Source organism: Perca flavescens, chromosome 12 (genome assembly GCF_004354835.1).
Source record: "Perca flavescens isolate YP-PL-M2 chromosome 12, PFLA_1.0, whole genome shotgun sequence".
Classification (NCBI taxonomy): Eukaryota; Metazoa; Chordata; class Actinopteri; order Perciformes; family Percidae; genus Perca; species Perca flavescens.
In genome coordinates this window covers 23,314,387-23,335,705 of record NC_041342.1, presented here as the reverse complement: position 1 = coordinate 23,335,705, position 21,319 = coordinate 23,314,387, and the positions used below count along the sequence as shown (strand labels likewise).

Sequence of the window (21,319 nt, the reverse complement as noted above, 5' to 3'; positions counted from 1 at the left end):
TTCAGTCAACAGACCTTGTTTACAGCAGTCATCTTGACTTGTTATAGCAGGAGAAGCACAGGTGTAACTAATAACCTTAACGATGACTCTGCTCCTATTAAGGGTTACAGTAAGTCATGCCATTGAGCCAGCATGCACAATGCAAGGACTCCGGAACTAGCTAAAGTAAATGTCATGCAGCCATTGGGAAAGTTATTAAGTAGGCTACACCTGTGCTTTTCCTGCTATGACATGTCAAAATTTCTTTTGTCAAAACAAAAAGTCTATGAAAATACTTAATTACATAAATTACTAACCACTCATATGTGAGCAAAAGGAAATAATTTAGGCTACTGTATAGGTAATAGCCTAATCTGTTACAGTAGGCTAGTGTAGTGTTTGGGCTGTAGTTGCAAAAAGACATTAAAAACACTGGCTCTGTCTAAGAATTGTCAAACCTCCCAGTCTGCATCCCGCATGGTCACTTTCCTCTATTGTACTCTTTTCTTAGAGGAGATCAACAGCTGTCTAAAGGAAGTGGTACTGGCTGTGATCCGCGTGTTTGGACCAGGAATGATCAGCAGAGATAGAGTACTGAGAAAAACCAAGCAACGGGACAGGAAGAAACAGATGGTCTTCAACAAACACTGCATGGACAGTGTTTGAAATCTCATCTATCTCCCTTATTGCTCGTGTGTGTGTGTGTGTGTGTGTGTGTGTGTGTGTGTGTGTGTGTCCCTCTGGTCCACGCCTGAAGGTAATAAAAACTTTGCTCTGTTGATACATCAACACATGTATATAGTCTTTCTCTGTGTTTTGCTCTTATGAAGGGGGGGGGGGGGGGGGGGTGTCCCCATGGACCCTGGACTGTCCCACCTCTGTACAACAAAAGCAGGCCTGTTGGGAGGCAGGCAGGACCTGCTCCTGATTAGAAAACTGCGTGCAGTGGAAACAGCTGGCCCGGGCAGGGAGGAGGAAAGCGCAGTTATCTAAAAGCGAGCCCGTCAGGCCAGCAGAGAGGAAAAGCCGACAGAGAAACAGGAAGCACAGCCGGGGCACAGCGGTAGTTTGATATAGAAAATAGTCCTCAATGGGGCTTAACACAGGTGTTCAGAGAGAGAGACACACACCGAGCAAAGTGGCTCATTAAGTTACTGTTGCATTAAAAGCTGCTCTGTCACGTTAAAAGAAAAGAAGAAAGGAAAAGCTGAGGCCTTGTTTGCCTTTATTACCACTGTGGTATTAGACACAAAAGTTTCTGAAGCATTCCAGCGCTGGATTTCTACTTCAGGGTGTCAAATACTTCCAAATGGGCGTTGCACTGCCCTGTTGTGAAGACAACATGTCATCTCAAGAGTGTTGACCTCAGGCAGCTCTGGTTCTCTCAGGCTGTCTGGGGCTGTTAACTTATTTATAGTTGGTTTGAGGAGAACACGTTGAATAATACAATGGGGGAGGCCAGACAGACTGAACTGCAGCTGTACAGAGCCTTCAGTCATTAACTTCACATTTACTTACGAGAGTCAATCACAGAATATAACTAATATATTTACGGCACAGTATCACGCGACTTAAAGATGTGCTCTTGAGCACAAATGTCCTTTTGGTTTTCGGCCTAAAATCGATATCATGATACATTCATCTTGATTACAATAAATGCAGTGACCAATGACCTCTTTTGCAATCATCCATGCATTATATTTAGCCTACTTCCATTTGATGGCTCCATTCTGATGTTTGTCCTTATTACAGGTTACGATTCTGGACACTTGAACTATACTGTGAGTTGATTGGTTGATTAAGTTTTTTTATACACGCACAAAAAAAAAGTCTGTTACATAACAGTTTGGTACAAATGACAAGACATATACAAAATATTGTTTTTTTTAAGCTATTTTTGCCACTTTGATTAAATTCATATTGTCTATAGTTATTCAGATTCATCTTATTGTTTCACCCTATAAGTCAATATTATTGGACTTCTTATCAAGTATACCACAATACAATACAGTTTATAGTAACAATTTGACATATAATTTTGCTTGTCTATGTTGGTTTTTATCTATTTTCTGTATACTGTTAGTATATTGAGAGCTACAAAAAGTCATCTTTGAATGCTTCATTCTTGACTATTAAAATTGATTGTGTTTCTGAGACCACGTTCTTCTCCTCTCTCACAAGAAATAAGAAACGCACCATAAACGTGCACTGTTGTAAAAATTAATTTTTTGTTACAATAAAGTGTGACCTCAATTTCTTTCTTCACTCGTTAACCCTTAACTACTCACCTTCTGAATTTATGACAATGTATGTCACTGCATTTTGATAATGAAGTAATCATTTGAATATGCTCTTATGTAGTGGCCTGTGATTCTTAGAAAAAAGAAAAACATTTTTTTTTTTTAAAGAATATGGATTTGTTTTTATGTGTTAATTAAGGTGAAACCACAGAACATATGGAGCAGCCCTCACTTCAGGATGGGTAACTAATAATTGAGCGGGTAACTAAATATTCAAAAACACTACGTAATCCCAGAGTACATTGCTCCACCGTTTGCATGACCTAATCCCATAAACCATCGCGGGGGGGCGGGGATATGGCTAGTTGTCAGAGCAACCTGCATGTCATTAGATATACCCCACCCACTAAACCATCTCCAGCCAATCATAGGCCGTAGAAATGACATCATTGTTATTTTCAGTAGAGCTGCAGCTTAGAGGTGGATAAAGTTCGTCTCCACGTTGGAAGTGATAGAAAGTATTATCCCTATTCAGGCACTGTTTCTGCTTTTTTTTGGGAAGGAGGATCAATCAAAGAGGACACTTCAGGTGTGAAAACACGGAGGCTCGGCCGAGGGGGAACGACGGTTTCTGTTGATCATCGCGCGGTTCACAAGAGAGAGAAAAGTTTTCTCAGGACACGAAGTTGTCAAGTGAGTTGAACTTCAACAATAGGCGGACTCTATCACAAAACAGTCGAGAGATAGGGAGTCACGGGACACATGTAAACAGTCCTTCTTTGACTTAAAAAAAAAAAAAAAAGGAGAATAGACCTCCCTAAAAGGTGATTTAAAAAAAAAAATCCCTTTATGTCCAGAAAAATGGAAGCGACGTTCTACGACGAAGCCGTGAATGCCTCCAGCTCTCAGCATGACGGGCCGACGGTGTATGGGTTCAACCCCAAAACCCTCAAACAGACCATGACGCTAAACCTGAACGACCCGAAAAACTTCAAGCCCCAGCTGAGCGCCAAGGCCCTTGACATCCTGACGTCCCCTGATGTCGGCTTGCTGAAGCTGGCCTCGCCTGAACTGGAACGATTAATCATCCAGTCCTGCACCGGGCTAACGACTCCCACCCCGACCCAGTTTGTCTGTTCAAAGAACATCACGGACGAGCAGGAGGGTTTTGCGGAAGGGTTTGTGAGGGCACTGGCTGAACTCCACTACCACCAGCAGACACCCGCAGTCCACCCTGACGCAGAGACCGGCGCAACCAACAGCATGGCACCCGGCTCCGCTCCGTCCGAGAGCGGCGGGATTCCCTACAGCTGCACGGTGCGCACCGAACCGCCGGAGTACACAAACTTGGGGGCTTTCGGCCGGGCTGTGGGCTCTGCGTCTGCACCTGCCAACGAGAGGCACCCGCCTTACCCAGCCGCCCCGCAGCCGAGCCACGACCACATGGACCACATGGACCACATGGACCACCACCTGGCGGCAGCGCAGCAGTCGCGGCGACACGCGCTCAAAGAGGAGCCGCAGACGGTGCCCGAGATGTCCGGAGACACCCCGCCGCTCTCCCCTATCAACATGGAGAACCAGGAGCGCATCAAAGCGGAGAGGAAGCGCATGCGGAACAGGGTGGCCGCGTCCAAATGCCGGAAAAGGAAGCTGGAGAGGATCTCCAGGCTTGAGGACAGGGTCAAAAACCTGAAGAACCAAAACACGGAGTTGGTTTCCTCTGCCAACGTCCTCCGGGACGAGCTGGCTCTGCTCAAGCAAAAGGTCATGGACCACGTTAACAGTGGCTGCCAGCTCATTTTGACGCAGCAGCTCCAAGCTTACTAGACTGCCAAGGGAAAAGAACCAAGGGACATTTCTTGGGGACCAAATGCAGCTTAAAGTGGCCCGTTCAGCTTTGCGGGGCTGTGACTTTTTTTTTTCCACTATGAGTTTATGCAGACAAAGAGCAAGAATGGAGACTGGTCAGATACGTGTAATTGGTCAGTGCGATGCATTATTACAGAGCAGAGGCCACAAAACCTATTGCACAGACGGACAAAGCTCAGAGGAAGCATTTGCTCTAAATACCCCTCTGATGTGACTTGTTAGATGTCTCTGGCAATTTTCTTTTGTTTTTTATAATTTTTTTTCACTACAAAAGTACAAAATAAAATTTGTATTCAGTCAAGAAAAGGTAATATGGCAATTGTCATACTTTAAGCTAATTTTAAATTGATTAAGTTCAGCCTTGCGTCCTGGCAGACCCCCAGAGCCCGTGTGGGATCGAATTGCAAATGAACAGAATGCGTTGCGCTGCAAACCTCCCACTATGTCAAGTAGCAATTTATGCATATAGACTTAGGTCAAGCACTGAGTATCCCACCAGCGACTATTCAGTATGTACAGAGTAACACTAACAAACAAAAAATGTCTCGCACCTTTACGCAAGGTGTGTGTGTAGCGTTTACTGACAAAACAGCCTTACTTTCTTAACCCTTATGTTAATACAACTTTGTGATAAAGGTGTTACTGTTAAACCTGAAATAACACTTTATATTTGTACGCTGTCTTTAGAGCACTTCGGAACTGTAAATATGATTAAATAAAATGTTGAAACACGTGTGATGTGTGAGTACTTAAGTGTCTACTGAATAATTAATTATTGAATACAGTCGATGCTTTTATGTTAAGTGTTTGATATTGAAGGAACTGGGGCGGACGGGATATTGAGTCACCACAGTGCTTGTATTGGTTGGTGAATCTACATGGCCTCTCATTGGACAGCGTAATGTCGGAAGTGAGCAGCAGGCAGCCAAATATGGCAAGGGGTCCTCAATGCGCAATGGGACGGGTGTATGCGTGCGTCACAGCCTTCCAACTACAGCTGGTGACTCGAGGAAACCTATAAAGCACAAGATTTGTTTACACACTTTGGAAGGGTGTTGAGGTTACAATTTGTACAGAAAAATGCATTTTTATTTATTTTCTGAAGTACTTTCTGTAATAGAAATTACAAAACAAAGTTTGTGTAGAAAGAAGAAAAAAAAGAAAAGGTCCAAATGTACACACTTTTCAACCTGAACTAGATGCTGCACACAAACATGATTAACAGATATTCAAGTGCACTGAGACATAAAAATATTAGCTTAATCTGTACACACATTGTGGACCACCAACACTGATGGATGCTCGCCGGCCTTTAAACCAGACACCAGTAAATGTTTTAGGAATACTTTGGAGACAATTTCAAGGTAGGTTCATGAGGGGCGTGATGACATACATAGGTGGCAGCTGCCAGACACATTGTTAAGGACCCTACACAGCCACAGTAAACCCACACAGGTGTTTTCACTTAGTGCTTGATCAGACCTCGCTTTAGGATCCTGTGCTGGCAGCACTTGATTTGACATTTCTGTTGCACATGCTAAGGTGGGACAATTTCCATCTTCCTCATTTTTAGTTGTGCGTCGAGTTAGATTACCTCACCTCATGTAATTCTTATCACAGCAATGCCTTCAACTTCAACCTGAGATGAGGTTGAATCAGCCAGACTAAGTAAAAACAAGTGTGTGTAACGTACAGGGCTGTTTCCTAGATTTAATTTGTTTTAATCTTTGCTAGCTGGTCATGTTCACAATGCCGCATAATAATCTTATTTTCCTGTCCAGTGCTCATAGCTGCTGGTATAATTCAAAATTAAATTATCACCAAATTATTTTCTCACTATATAACAGAAGTTCCAAACGATGGTTGGTCGATTGCCACAATGGCCTGTGGAACAGACAAAAATAATTTGCCAGCTATTGGCTGGAGTTGACTACCCACTCTGTGTCCACTGTCCAATGGTTTTGTTTCATCTCGCTCCACTTATGCACTCTCTCTTTGTGCAACGGGGATTTTACAGGTATAATAAAAAATAAATAAAAAAAATAAAAAAATAGTTATTCAGACACACTGTTCCCCGTCCATTTCCCCGTGGGGAATCATTTGTTTGGTTCCTGATGATAGCCGCGGTTCACATACAGTCCTGCATCAGAGGTTCTCAGCTGACGAGCATGCGCTCTTTCGCAGCGAGGCGCTGCCGGTGTACATGGTCCTGCTCTAGTTCTTCGTGGCTGGGGTGCCAGAGCCGTGACAGGATGCGCTCCATGTTCAGGGCATACATAGTGTGGGAGGGCATCACACCGTGGTGAACCTACGTCAGACAAATGTTTCAGGATGACATTTCAGAAAACAAACCTCTGATGGTGGCATGAGGGCAGGCCAGAAATACTCATGTGAACAGATTCAGTGATTAACAGCAATCATAGAGGCCCGAGCAGAAGTTCACCAATATGACCAAGAAAAACATTTAAAAATATCTGGCAACCACAAAGCACATACTTACTGTATATATTGTTGAAATATTTACTCCTAATAATGAATAAACTTTTAGGGTAAATTGATGCACTCAGTGTTGTTTATTTTAAGTGTAAATACAATAACTTTTTGTGGGACCAGTAATTTAGTTCTGGGTCATTACTTATAAACCTCTTTTTTTAAAAGCCTACATCTAAGTTACAAGTAGGGTTGCACGATACTGACAAAATGTGATATTGAGATATCCATTATGAATATTGCGATACAGATATTAATTTCGATATTTTTAAACATACAGTGGCTTGCCTAAGTTTACACACCCATGCTAAAGTTGACCAAACAGAGGAATAATAATAATAAAAAAAAAAATCTTTTGGAAATTGATCTTAATGCCTTAATTAAAATTTATTTGGAAAAATCCAACCTTTAAGGACACCAATTTTCTTTGTGACTGAATAATGTATCGTAAATAAATAAATGTTCCTTAAAATACAGGGGGCATAAGTATACACACCCCTGTGTTAAATTCCCATAGAGGCAGGCAGATGTTTATTTTTAAAGGTCAGTTATTTCATGGATCCAGGATACTATGCATCCTGATAAAGTTCCCTTGGCCTTTGGAATTAAAATAGCCCCACTTCATCACATTATTCATTATAGCGTTTCAAGCGGGTTCTAAATCAAACACAATTAAGACAACACAGCCAATGGATGGGACGCAGCGCTCCACAATATAAACAAAATATTGCAAATATTGCAACCCCTTTCAATATAATATTGCGCAACGTGATACTGCGATAACGCTATTGAGTCAATATATCATGCACCCCTAGTTACAAATTACACCGATGTCCAGTGGTAAGTGAAAGAACATAGCAATATATGGAAAAAACTGATTTTCATATTCAAGTGTTAGCATATATTTTTGTATCGTCTTTCAGTTTGTTAGAAAGTGTCTCAAGGGGGAAATCTTATTTTGCGTTCAGGACTTGATTGCGCCTTTGAAAGCTCTGGACTTGACGTGCTACAGACTGCTGACAGAAGAATATGTCCTTCAGCCATTTGATGTCCAAAAATCCAAAAAACATTAGCAAAACACTCTTTGAAAGAATTGTGTGGTGGTAAGGTTTGCTAATTTATGTTGTCGACGCTCGCCGCCACTATTCTCTCCCTCCGCTGCCTAGTAAAGTGCCAGGCAGTCACATGGTAGGCCCATTAACCCAATTTCAGAAAGTTATTTTTCTCTAACAAAACCAAATGAAAACCTGTCAACATGGCATAGTTTAGGGTGACCATATTTTGATTTCCAAAAAAAGAGGACACTCGGCCTGGCCTCGAGACAAATCCAGACAGTGGTGATTCTCAGACATTAATGAACATGCTTAATTATGCCTCAATTGTGCAAAAATAACTTCTGTAATAAAATAAAATCTGTAACAACATGTTACAAAATAATAGCTCTCTTTTAAAATAAATAATATGAAATAATGTTCTAAATATGACCTCTTCTGGGTTAGAAAATCCAGCTTTAACAAAATATCTCTAATACCTTTTCAATGTAATAAGATAATAAAGACACTGAAACATATGTGCCAGCTTTTCACACGGTGCACTCCGCCTCCCGCTTGTCCGGTCCCGACCGGGACGGTACGTGGGACATTTTTTTTGCAGTTCAACTGTGAAGCTGCACTAGTCTTGTTTTATGGTTGTAAGTGGCCTGATGTTTATACTTGTGCGCTAGTGTGTGCGTCGAGACGTGTGTGTGTGGGGAGTGGGTGATATAGAGCGGGGGAGAAGTGAGAGTGACAGCGAGCGAGTCCTACCGACTCTAGAGTCATAGTGAGACCAAAGAATTTCTAATATAGGGAGAAGTTCCACTCCCTCCTTACTTCCGGCTTCTGAACTGGTCGCAGTTCCACCAGAGTTCCATATAGGGGGCGCTCACAGGCCAGTGCAGAATGAATGGGACTCTATGGAGCTATACCCCTCAAAACCCACTTTTCTCAGGATATAATTTTTTGTCTAGTAATTTGAATGTTGCATTCGAAAGAGGAGGCTAAGAAAATACACACTGCTGTGTGTTAGATTTTTTTAAAGTGGCTTTTTTGTTCTAAAAAGCCTTTTAAAATGTCAATGACGTCATACACATATACGGCCAGAGATACTGCTTTACGGCGAGCTCTGAGTCGCTTCCTTTGTTCTCTCGAGGCATCGACAACACAGCTGACAGGTTAGGCTCTCCCTGTCAATATACGTGCTAGAAACAGGTTTGCTAATGTTTTAAAGACCACACCAAAATATTCACTCTGTTATTCAGGTTCTGCTTCGGATGCCGTCAAGCGGGATCTCCGATCGTAATCACTCCTTCACTGACCAATCAGCATTCATTAGCAGAATGCTAGCGTGTTATGGGCTACAACGACTCAACCTGTAAGAAATCAAAAGGACATAAGTACTCGTTCATTTAACTTTCGACCTATAACCCATGTTGAACTTGCAAAAACTACAATCAAATCTGAGGTTTCTCAACGACAATCAGGCGAAAGAGACAAATTTAACCATCTAGCTCCATAGGGTCCCATTCATTTTGCACTGGACCACGATCACCCCCAGTGGAACTCTGGTGGAACTGCAACCAAAATCCGGTACAATGTGGCTGGATAGGGAGTGGAACGGCTTTCCGTAGACCGGCTTTGGTGAGACTGTGTTTTCTGACCACGGTGGGAAATCTTTAGCAGGAAACGCTTCGGCATTTTGTGTGTAATGCTGCTCCGCTGTCTGCCCTGGTCCCTGTCTGTCTGCCCTGGTCCCTGTCTGTCTGCCCTGGTCCCTGTGTATGTGCGCGTCGCAGAGCCACTCACAAGGCAGCCTCTCGGGAATTACGTCACACAACAAAGTAGCCTTCCGTAGTATTGTGTTGAGCAAAGTGCCAGTCAATTTAAGTACACGCTTAATGGTCCCATGAAAAACAGTGAAAACCGGACATTTTAATGAATTTATAAAACCCCCCCGGACGCCCCGGACAGTAGGTAAAAAGTGGACATGTCCGGGCAAAAGAGGACGTTTGGTCACCCTACAATAGTCAGCTAGCAGCTGGCCAATTTTCACTGGGCTTATCTGAGAATTCCTCTCGCTCCTCCGGAAAAAACAGACTTGGCGCCGAAAAGATCGCTGCAAGTCCGTTCTGCTTTGTGAACCGGCTTTTAAGTCATACCGCGCAGCATATCCTACCAACACTTGTTTCAAACAAAATACGCACCTACTGTAGGTTTATGTAGTCGAATGAGGGGCTAAAATACATTTAACATTTTCCAGGATATCTGATCTTTTTTTTTTTTTTTTAAATGGGCATTTCCGCCTTTAATGATAAGACAGCTCATACATGAAAGGGGAGAGAGGGGGAAGACACGCAGGAAAACCGTCACAGGTCGGATTTGAACCCTAGACCTTCTGTATCAAGGATTAAACCTCTGTATATGTGCGCCTGCTCTACCCACTGAGCTAAACGGCCACGATATCCGATATCTGACATGTCTCTTACCTGTAAAGCCTCCAAGAGATCAAACATGCTGATTGGAGGGAGGGGTGCGGGGAGACTGTCGGCAGAACAAGCCAATAGGTGAACAGCTCGTTGCTCGGCCTCATCAGGTGACACCTGAGGTGGTGGGCCTGTAGGGAGAGAAGCACTTGGAGGGGGACTGAAAGGAAGAAAAAAAAAAGCAAAAATCTAAATGTGAGCAATAATACTACTAGCCTTTAAATACAGAAGCTACAGTTTATTTAAGAGTATTTATGTCTACATTAACTTCCAGCGCTTATTTAAAACCTGCACATTTATCAGCTAGTAACACAGTTGTCCCTACCATTCAGTAACACTGTGGTAAGCAGCCAGGCTGTTTTTCAGATATGGCTGCAGTGTGACATCACTGCCAAAGGCATAGAGGAAGCGACCATCTCGTAACCTATACGCCTTCCTCCGGGTGATGACAGCAGTCAGGACATCTTTCAAGTGGTGCTGAAATACATCAGAGCAGCAAGTCAAGCTTTGCTCAATCTCCTGGGTAAACACAGCGGTCAGTCATACTCAATAAGCGGTAGGGCTGGGCAATATGGAGAAAATCAGATATCATTATATATTCTTGACCAAATACCTAGATATTGTGGCAATATTCTAGGTTGAAAATTGGTGCTTGAACAAAATATCTTCACACTTAAATTTTAGATAAATAATCATCAGTAATGTGGACATAATGTCTAATTGGGGAAAAGGCAAATAATAGAACAGCTAGAACATGCTGGTAAGTTCAGAAAAGTACATCACTTTACTGTGATGCAGCCTTTAAAACCAGGAAAAGACAACACTTATGTCATATCACCATATTACAATATCCAAAATCTAAGATGATATCTAGTCTTATATCACGATTTCGATATAATATCGATATATTGCCCAGCCCTAATAAGCGGTACAGAAAATAAATCTCTCCATTCATTTTAAGCTTCTGCATGGATGTTAAATACAGAATGCCATTATGTCAATGGAAAGTTAAGTTCTAGGAGTTTGCAATTAAGAGATCATTAAAGACACTTGCTTACAAAATTATTAATTTCTCAAGGACAAAATCAATTATATATTTTTTATGAATTTCAAGAACAAACATGATTCATAGAGTATTGGAAAGGAAACTGCTTTAAAAAAATAAAAACACTATCCATTGCCATGCGAGTGTCTCGTACAACCTTGTATGAAAGATCAACTTTGACATAAAAGTGAAATATGGATACTTGCTTCCAGTGTTTCCAAAGAATACTTTTTGTTTTTTGTTCCATGTCTTTTATTGTTTTACTGCCAGCATGTTTTAAGGCTAAACATATGAATACTTTTTGTTTTTCTTTATCTACACATACAAATTCATGAAACGTATTAATGTTTCGGTGTGTGCGGATATTTTCACATCTATATTTTTGCCACAACATAGAAAATGTGTCACTGGCTCAGTTTTGTTGGAGATGCAAAATCAGGTTTTGGCATTGTTGTCAATTTCACTGCACTTTAGACAATTTATATAATGTTATGCACAAAAAAAGGAATTCCGTTGGTCCAGTATGTGCATGGTAATCAGTACTCGACCATCTGTATGGAACTATAGGTTGACTAAGTAATCCAGCATTATTAAAAGAACTGTGGACTCACTGCCCTGTTACACACAAACTCATTTCCACACAATTACTCATACATATTACGCTGATATGCCATACAGATTGCAGAGTCCTTTGAGGCAATTTTTTTACAAAAAAAATGTACTTGACTTTACACTGCTGGCGAACAGTTGCTACAAACTAGGGATGTCCCAATCCGATCAGATTTTTTAAATATTGAATATCTGCCGATACAAAGTCCCGATCTGATACTTGGATTTGCTCAGATAAGCTACACACCGTTTTTTTGTTTACAAAAAATAACTAGGTAAACAAAGAATATTTAACTTAGTGCAGCAAATTAGTCTTTTCTCTCAACACCAAAACAGTTCTCCTTAGGATCCCAGCAAACCCCCAACCAAAAAATAAACCGTTCCAAGTTCCCTGCTGGACAACAAAAACTACACTTAGTGACGCCTCTTGCGCTTAATAGTGAATATTTGATAAAACTAAACGTAGTGATGCCTTTTGTGCTTAATAGTCAATATTTGATTTTCTTCTCGTGTTCTGAGAAACGTCGGCTCCAGGAAATAACAGCCTGTAAGCGTGGTTAGGAAATGTGGAAAATTGGAGTAATCCGGTCTTTAAAAACGTATGACTAAGAAAGACAGACTTTTTTACATGTTGCCAAGGGTTGACAAGCTACGAGACACTCTCTGGACAGACACTGGTGAGTGGCAGCGAGCCATCTTGGTTTGAAAGTGCCGGCATCCAGGCGATCAGGGTGTGTGTGTGTGTGTGTGTGTGTGTGTGTGTGTGTGATTAAAGGCAGCGATCACTACAAGCTGATGTAAATGAGCGGAGAAAGGTAATCGGGGTAGATGCCGATCCCCGATCAGTTAAAAAATGGCTCAGATCAGAGAATTTCCTTTCTCAGATCCCATACTTGCAATCGGGATCAGGACATCCCTATTACAAACCTCTACAGCATAGATCATGCTGCCGACGGCATCTTCTGTGATGTTATCCAGTCCCAGCTCAAATGCCGTCACCATCATGCGGGCCTCCAGCTGGCCCCGCGTGGGCAACAGCAGAGTGTGGGCACTGAGACGCAGCTCCTCCTCCTCACCTCCCACCTCCCGAGGGCTGAAAGGCTGGGCGGCACTCAGAGGGTTCTGTGGCTGGAAACGATGCTGAAGGCGCAAACAACACATACAAATATAAACATTGTACGGACCAGTGGTGGTTCATTAGATGCCACTAACCTTAAATAAACATTCCCACCCAGTCATTACTTGAGCAATTATCTTATCGAAAATTTGGCAGGGCTGCGGTTAACTTACCAAGCCTCTGCAGAGATGAATATGAGAATAAGTACTTACATCAAATTTCTGTCTAGAGGAACATTTCTTCTTCCCTTTTGGTTTGCCAGGCTTTGAAGCAGACCCACTTTGCCACTGTAATGGCCCTACGCCATCTAGAGGACAGTTGAAGAACACAAGACGCATTAAAAGAAACATATTTCCTTTAGTTAAATGTTACAACTTTTTAGTAGTGATAACCTCTATCTGGCTTTAGAAAAATGTCACACTTAACAACGTTCAAAGTGTCTGAAAACTACAATCAATGTAACAAACATAGCTAATAAATTTACAACGGATTACGGTACTGCAAGTTTCAATAGCACATAACACAAACACAAGTTCACCATCACTTTCTTACCTGGTGTGGAGACAATGATCTGGCAGCGTGTGAGAATGGCCAGGAGAAAATCATTGTGAACATGGACTGTCGAGGAAGGAGGAAAACACAAAATATGTTGTTGTTTTTTTTAGATAGCATCGATTTTTCAACATAAACATTGTTTAAAAGTACTTTTCTTGCTTACTAACCATTCTCCTGTGCCAACAGACGACGTGCCTCAATGTCAAACTCCTCCTTGCTGATCTTTTGTTTGAACCATAGCTTCAGGTTTGCCCAGTAACTGCGTGGAAAGGCGAAAAACAGAAAACATCAAGACAAACCTTAGGCTACTCCAAGAGTTAAAGTGCATTCACAACATTGTTTTCATTTCATAAACTTTTATTGAAATGACAGCCCCTTGAGATCATGTAGCATCTCATTTTCTTGGGGGGGTCCAATAAACACAAGACACTTAAGAGCATCAACAAGTACCTTTAATGAAAATAAATGCAAAACTTTAGCTCTTTTATTTTCACTGAACGCTGCATTCACTGAAAGCTGTATTCATCAAACTAAAAAACACTACACTACAAAACGTTAAAAAATAAGGTTAGATGAAATTAAACACGTGTAGATAATACCATGATACTTCACGTTCGCTAGTTGTATCATTACCTTCTGAGAGCACATCATAAATACTGTATAACTGCAGACACATTAGCTCATCATGACAATAGCCACCGCTCATATGACTGTTGCTGAGGAGAAATGCTGCAAACATTAGCAAGCAGCTAATTTAAACATGGCTAGCTAATGGCAAGATTACTTTGCATTTCAGCGGCAAAGCAGCAAAATGGCAGAAAGCCGACACCACAAACAGAAAACAGACACAAAGGACGTTTTACTTACTGCTTGACATTATCGCCAATTGCATCAGTTAAATTTTTCTTCGCAATCTCAAGCTCGCTAGCATGAGCGGCCATGGCGTTCAAAGGCCTATATGTACGTCATCATCCGGCGACGCCAAGTGATGTCATGTTACCCTTTTTTGAAGCAGGCAAAGAATTTGAAGCAGGTAAGTTGAACGGGACGAAAAATATTACCTATTACTTGCCGTAACGTTATTTTAATACATCCATGCCGTAACTGTACCTACCTACTCTCTACCTAATACCTTAAATATTACGTATTCAATAAAAATATGTACATAAAAAAGAATGACACATAAATAATAGGTGTAGGTAGCTGCATGTATAAATCAAACAGATGGCTTCTTTTTGAAAATTATAATTTTTATCAAATCTTCACACAATTTAAACAAATGCATAGCAGACACATATTTATTTCTCAAAAGACGTGCATTTTAATTTCAGCTGGACTATCTACCTTAAGATTCCTAATTTTAAATGAAACTATTGTCCCTCGATCTTCCATTTGATGGGTCAGAGCACATTTGTTTGTGAGAATAAAATGCGTATAAAGGGGCAGGCATTTGTACAAGTGATTTTCATCAATGCCAAACCACTCCTCCGAAGACTGTTGTATATCTGTCCTGTCAGCTTCTTCTTGTTTCCGGCAGGCTAGACGCATCTATGGCGTACTGCTGCCCCGCTATTCTCTAATCGCTATTCACAACTTAATTAGAAGTAATTATCTATATATTTTTATATATTCCAATATGTTGCAGGTACTCCATCAGTTTCTTCAATTTGTTCCAACTGTCCAAATTCAATAAAGTGGGTAAAGTAAAAACAGTTTCTCCAGTTGCACCCAATTCCTTGAACAGTTTCTTCCTCTGACGAGAGTAGGCTTACACTGTACTAATACATGCTTCACTGTTTCCTTGTCTCCACATTCACACTTTCCATCAGGATGTTTACTAATCAGAGCCAGCCCACTCCTCAGCCCACAATGCCCAAACCTCAATCTGGATAAAACTACTGCATCTCTTCTCTTACATATAATCACGTCTTTCTTTCTCTACCATTCTTTGTACTGAATAATACATTCTCCCCTTACTTTCACAATCCCATGAATTTTGCCACATTTCTTTTACTGACCTATTTATTATTTCTGTGTAATCTGGTCTGTCCTGTCATTCGCCACAGTGAAGACTAGTCCATATACTGTCTATGGGTAGATGCGGTAGATGCTAGATCGGATCCGCTAGACGTGTCGACGTCAAAGGACGTGCCTCGTGGTCAGCCTTATTCTGTCTCTGATTGGCTTACCCTGGTCTTCTTGCCCGTCTAGCAGATCCGATTTAGGATATACCAGACTAGGTAGTAAAACTACTCCACCACTAGATGGCATCACAATATGTTTAAATTTTGCAAAACCTAGTCCAGTTAAGGAGAGAGCTGAGTAGAAAGAGGAATGAGACCATTGCATTCGGAATTGGACATGCTTAAAGGGATACTTCACCGATTTAGCATTAAGCTTTGTATCAGTAGAAACACTGTAGTATTTTCGAATGACCGTGCTTCCCTCTCTCATGTCCCCCTGAGACGAGAGATCTCTGTATTGTGGGTCTGGAAAAAATCTTCCGATGACGGAAAACGAAGATTTTTGTGTCATCAGAAGATTTTTTGCCCAGAGCATTGACATATATATAAGGCCCAGAGGCAATGGACAAATGTTTTCAACCCGCCCACAGGGGGTTGGACTGTTGTCTTTACCCGAAGCTTGCCGAAGCAAAACGAGCGTCAGCCATCTTGAAGCTTCGCTAAACAGAACATACAGAGGGATACATTGGTACAGATCGGAGAATATGCAGAACACTTTAATACAGACGGAATACTCAACACACTACGCGCAAGCTTTGCCTGCTACGGAGACTAGCACCTAAGCCAGCGGTGTCGCCCAATGCCGCTAGCCGGGGGAAAAGGACCTCGACAGCGGTTCGAGCTCGGTGGAAAGCTAACACTTGCCGGCCACCTGTTCAATCAATCCTGCTTGCAAGACGTCCGCTCATTAGACAACAAACCGGACTACATCCAACTTCAACGAAACTCCCAACGTGAGTTCAGAGACTGCTGTGTTTTTGTTGTTGTGGAAACATGGCTGAACACAGTGTACCGGACTATCCAGCTACCAGGCCGGCTGCTCCGTCGCCGGGTAAGACTAGTGGAGGTGGGCTGTGTTAACACGGACTGGTGCAGAAATGGGCGGCTTGTAACCAACTAACTGCTGACTGCTGGTGGAGTTTGCGACTGTTAAATGCCGACCATTCTACATTCCACGCAAATTTACGGCTGTGTTTATACTCTGTGTTTACAGCCCACCAAGCGCTAATGCTAGTATGCGTTAGCTGAACTTTACGGAGCCTTTAATGTGTGTGCACTAAATGTAGCCTGTTTCGTATGTCGTTTTTATATATTTTAAATGTGTAACACCACTTGAGCCACGGTGAAACGTTGTTTCGTGTATATGGTTGTAATTACAATAAAACACACTTGAGTTGAGTTGACTGTCTCACTGTCTGTCTGTCTGTAAACGGTAGGCGTGGCTTGGGTGTGGACTCTAGTGTTGACGAACTGACCGAAGAGCCGGTTAATTAACCCGACTCGTGTCACTGAGCCGGGAGAATCGAGTGCCATACGTCAATGAACCGACTCACTCATGTTTTTTTCTTTTACTTCATTCGTGCCGTTGCCATTATATATATGTCAATGGTTTGCCGTTGTGTAGCTGGTATTCTTCTGCTACTGTGTGTGTTGTAATCTAGCTCATTAGCGCCTCCGCTGGACTGGAGTGGTGGTGGTAGAATCAATCAGGAAATTATCAACTTATGCCCAGACCCTATGCCGAACGAGACCGATTGTAACCGTGCAACCTGCCGGCCGCTCGACTCTAATGTAATCAAGCGGTGTCTTGGTTCTCGGCAAGTTTGAGTTATTAACCGAGCCTTGTTTCTGGTGCATCTTAGAGGATTGTGTTCACGGCAATTCACACATTATCGATGGGGAAGTACAGAACATCACATACAAATACATGTCATGTTATCTTGGTAGTTATGTTAAGTTAAATGTTAGAGAAGTGAATGTTGCTACGTGGTAGCTAGGCTAGGCTGTCACAAGGAGACCGCGCACCAGGCTACTGAACGAGACCGTAAGGACCGTAACCGAGGCTACTGCCGAGTCTATATTCAAACGGGTGTCTAGGTTCTCGGCAAGTTTGAGTTATCAACCGATAGCAGAAGCCTTTATTTCTCGTGCATCTTAGATGATTGTGTACATACAAATTAATAGATTACATTATCGATGGATATCACATAGAAATGCACGTCATGTTATCTTAGTAGTTATGTTAAGTTAAATGTTTGTTGTGTGATAGGTAGGCTGTCACCAGGAGAGCGTGCACCAGGCTACTGAAAGAGACCGTAACCGTGCCTAATGCATGAGTCATGTAATCAAATGGGTGTCTAGATTCTCGGCAAGTTTGAGTTATCAACCGATAGCAGAAGCCTTTATGTCTCGTGCATTTTAGAATTGTGTTCATGGAAATTCATATGCTACATTACCAAGGGGAAAGTATTAGGCCTATATCACATACAAATACACGTAATGTTATCTTGATAGATATGTAAAGTTAAACGCTATCACCCCCCTGCCGCCAAGGGCCAAACCGGTGACCGAATCTATTAACTCGGTAGGCCAACCAAAGACCGTCCGGTTGAACCGACTCTCGTAAAAGAGTCGGTTGTCCCATCACTAGTGGATTCTAAAGAAGCAAAGCAAGTGCATTCTGGATTTGGTGTCTTTCATCCACATGAGCCAAAAACACATTTTCTGTCTTATCTCGGCCTAGAAGCCACCAATTTCTAAAGAAGTTTAACTACATTTCTACTACATAAGTGACCCAATTTAAAGATATATTCATCTTTCCAACGGTGAAATTTCCCTTTAATCAAAGTGTCAACAGAGATCAGTAGCAAGGTCTAGATGCATTTTACCCCCCTAAAAAGTAGTGCAGTAACAAGTTCCATTCCGAGGCAGAAAGGTCTTATCTGCCTTTTGCAAGAAGCTCAGCATGAGTTGTTGCTCATTATTTTTGAGATCAAGCATGTTTAGTTCCAAAACATGAACTGATATGACTCACTGGAGCCTGAGAAGATGTGTATAAAGCATGGGTGTAGAGTAATGTGCCTGTCTGATCAATGTCAAAAATGTCATTCTTCAGTCAAGAAAAAAAGATTATCTTATGGACATTAAGCAGTGTTGCAACTTCTTGCATTAGTGTAAGAATACATCTTAATATGTCCTCCTTCCCAGCTCTAGGAATATATTATTAATATGATCTTCCAGCTTTTTACTGCTCAGTAAAGTCAATGTAAAGTGGATTTTTTTTGGGTCCACTAACTCCAGAAATACTAGTTTTAATGATCTCAGTAACCTCCTTCCAACAAAAAGTGTGCTACCAGAATCTGAGTAGTTTTAATAAAATTGGAAAAAGCTGTCATTTAAAAAAAATGAAGTATCAATCCAATTTTAACCACAGAAATTCCTGCCCTATTTAAAAGCCCCTCACATCTGCAGCTACTTTAGAATGCAGCAGCTAAAATGCAAACTACTGTTGAATGAATAGTTCAGACGGTGTATTTCCTGTTCTATTATCTGAACTTAATAGCAGAGTTACCAGATAAATTCAGAACTGGCGGAAAAATTTTGTAATCACATTGAAGGCACATCCAGGGTTGGCCATAGCGGGACTGTAATTTAATTTGACTATCCTTTGGTGTTGGCTTAATTTAGCTTGAGACATCAAAGTCCTGAATATCTTTCTTTAATTTCTGTAAACATTTGCTATCTTCCTCTTTTTTTGTATAATTTTAAGTGCTAATTTGCGCTGTTGACTTATTTCTTTATTTCAGCATTGATAAAATTGATGCTGCAAACTATTTTCTTTGTTAGTTACAGTATATGTCAGACATTATTGTTAGCAGTTAAAGGAAAAGATCAGAAAAAACAGTGTTTTTATTATTCTCCAATGGACTGGATGTAAAACATTTCTGTCGTTCATACTGTTGTGTTTTGTGGCTCTTTGGCTCATGCCTCTCTTGAGCCAGTTTAGGTTGGGAGGCCCTTTTGTTTTTTATTGATTTAGCTATGGTGTAAAAACAGTTGAGTAGGTAGGGCGATCGCCCCTTTGGCTCTGTCTCCCCAGGCGGTCATGAAGCCTAAAACAGACCTCCATGACTCACGCCATTTATCACAAGAAGTGAAATTGTATAGCCAGAAACCCATACAGCTAACAGTCATACTGTTAGTGGGTCCTCCAGTTCAGTGACTAATGCTGACTCCAGTGTTCTGAGGTAATGTGTCTTTACAAAGGAAATCCATTTGAAAAAGGGTTTCAAGGTTTGAGTCCAGAATGAACAAGGTGTTCACACATATGAACAATGAAAACCATCTGAATTTTTGGTCACTTAACAGACAACCTATCGGTTAGTAGGCAGCTGACACTCAAAGGAGCACACTTCTCATTGCTCAAATGTCCCTTTGTTGGTTATCTCTGGGTTGTGATCAGTGCTTCGATTGACTTTTCTCTGTCAAAAAAAAATGCATTCAAATAAATCTCTTTTTCAAAATCTCAGCACACGCTTGTGTGCTTCACAGTTAAATGAAATATCACTCTATACTGTATGATTCAGACAAATAAGGAAGAGTGGAAACTGCAGCTCAGTGAGCCTTCCCAGATCCCTCCAAATGATCATCCATCTTAAACAAGTGTCTGTTAAGCTTTAAATCAAAAGGGCACTTAGGAACTGACTTAGCTATGGAGTTTTTTAACTATCCCAGTTAGGGCAAAAATTAGTCATGATGCTTATTTTCAAAGAAAACAGCTCCACTTCCTGTCTGTTGATTTTCTGGTTGACACTAACTGAGCTTTTGAGGGCTAATGAGTCACTCTCATGGACATTCCCCCCTCAGCAGATGTCTTTCAGCAAACAGCAGTAGAGCCAGCTTCTTCCACAAATCTTCCGAGCCTGGTGCCATCTTGGTGGTGAAATTTGTAGACAGTGAAGCTTCACTCAGTGACAAAGAGGGCTTTCACCTCTGAAACCTGCAGTGGTTCTCAGAGGACCACACTGCAGTAGCGCTTGGCCATCCCCAGTCAGTTGGCCAGGTATTCGAGTGTGGTCCCCTCACCAGAGCCAAGGATGTCACCTTCTCTGTACCAACGACTGACTGTGCAGGAGTTTGGTTTTTGTGGGCTAATCATGGATTTCCATACCACCATGAGGCTGTTTAAAATGTAAGGGTTCAGTGTGTGGTGGCTGGTGGGCAGAGTTATTGGAAGACTTCAGTTACAACTCCTGTGGTGATGGAGCATCCCACACTGGTAGCCTCTGGGGTGGTTATAGGCATCGATGTCTGAGAGGCACACTTGTGACAGGAAGGCATGTCACAAAACAGTCTTGGATAACTGTTCAAAAACTCACTTGCCTGCACTCGACCTTTTCAGCAGTGGTGTACACCCTAAAGGGTTTGTATGGGTTGATGGGGCCCAACTATCAGCTTTCATACACGATTGAATATGTGCTTAAAGGAATAGTTTGACATTTTGTGAAATGTGTATATTTGCTCTCTTTCCCAGAGGGAGATGAAAAGATCAGTGTCACTCTAATGTCTGTACGCTAAATGTGAAGCCCACAGGCAGTTAGCTTACGTTAGCATAAAAACTGAAAACAGGGTGAAACAGCTAGCCTGGCTCTGTCCAAAGTAAAAGAAAATCCACCAACCACCACCTCTAAAGCTCACTAATTAACACGCTATGCTTGTCTTTTTTTACATTTCTTTCCTGTACAAATAAATCAAGCAAATAGGGAGTTTTAGGTGCAGGTAACTTTGGACAGAGCCTGGCTAGCTGGGTCTGCTTCCAGTCTTTATCCTAACATAGGCTAGCTGCCTGTTGGCTCTACCTTCATATCC

The 21,319-nt window shown here is 41.7% G+C and overlaps 3 protein-coding genes across 3 annotated transcripts in view; 2 read left to right on the top strand and 1 right to left on the bottom strand.

Moving 5' to 3' along the window:
- Nucleotides 1-2,691: 2,691 nt before the first annotated feature.
- LOC114566085 (transcription factor AP-1) lies at nt 2,692-4,829 on the top strand. Its single transcript, XM_028594426.1, has one exon. It carries the CDS (start codon nt 3,069-3,071, stop codon nt 4,047-4,049), a length of 981 nt encoding a protein of 326 aa, XP_028450227.1. The 5' UTR covers nt 2,692-3,068; the 3' UTR covers nt 4,050-4,829.
- A 793-nt stretch (nt 4,830-5,622) lies between these two features.
- tada1 (transcriptional adaptor 1) lies at nt 5,623-14,431 on the bottom strand. Its single transcript, XM_028592527.1, has 8 exons — nt 14,295-14,431; nt 13,595-13,686; nt 13,425-13,490; nt 13,085-13,179; nt 12,683-12,895; nt 10,427-10,578; nt 10,105-10,261; nt 5,623-6,399 (listed from the first exon to the last, which is right to left on the bottom strand). Exons 1-8 carry the CDS (start codon nt 14,366-14,368, stop codon nt 6,247-6,249), a joined length of 1,002 nt encoding a protein of 333 aa, XP_028448328.1. The 5' UTR covers nt 14,369-14,431; the 3' UTR covers nt 5,623-6,246.
- The window catches only part of LOC114564877 (protein zyg-11 homolog), a 29,005-nt gene continuing 22,093 nt past the window's right edge, over nt 14,408-21,319 (top strand). The window contains exon 1 of the mRNA XM_028592524.1: nt 14,408-14,460. Coding sequence (XP_028448325.1) covers nt 14,416-14,460 — 45 coding nt within the window. The 5' untranslated portion in view covers nt 14,408-14,415. The remainder of the gene's footprint in view (nt 14,461-21,319) is intronic.

Excerpts from the sequence above, each read along its gene's own strand:
- LOC114566085 (XM_028594426.1), top strand. The coding sequence starts at position 3,069 with ATGTCCAGAAAAATGGAAGCGACGTTCTACGACGAAGCCGTGAATGCC.
- tada1 (XM_028592527.1), bottom strand. The coding sequence starts at position 14,368 with ATGGCCGCTCATGCTAGCGAGCTTGAGATTGCGAAGAAAAATTTAACT. Across the intron at positions 13,687-14,294 it reads ATTGGCGATAATGTCAAGCA|TTACTGGGCAAACCTGAAGC; the intron begins GTAAGTAAAACG and ends CTTTCCACGCAG. Across the intron at positions 13,180-13,424 it reads GATCATTGTCTCCACACCAG|ATGGCGTAGGGCCATTACAG; the intron begins GTAAGAAAGTGA and ends ACTGTCCTCTAG.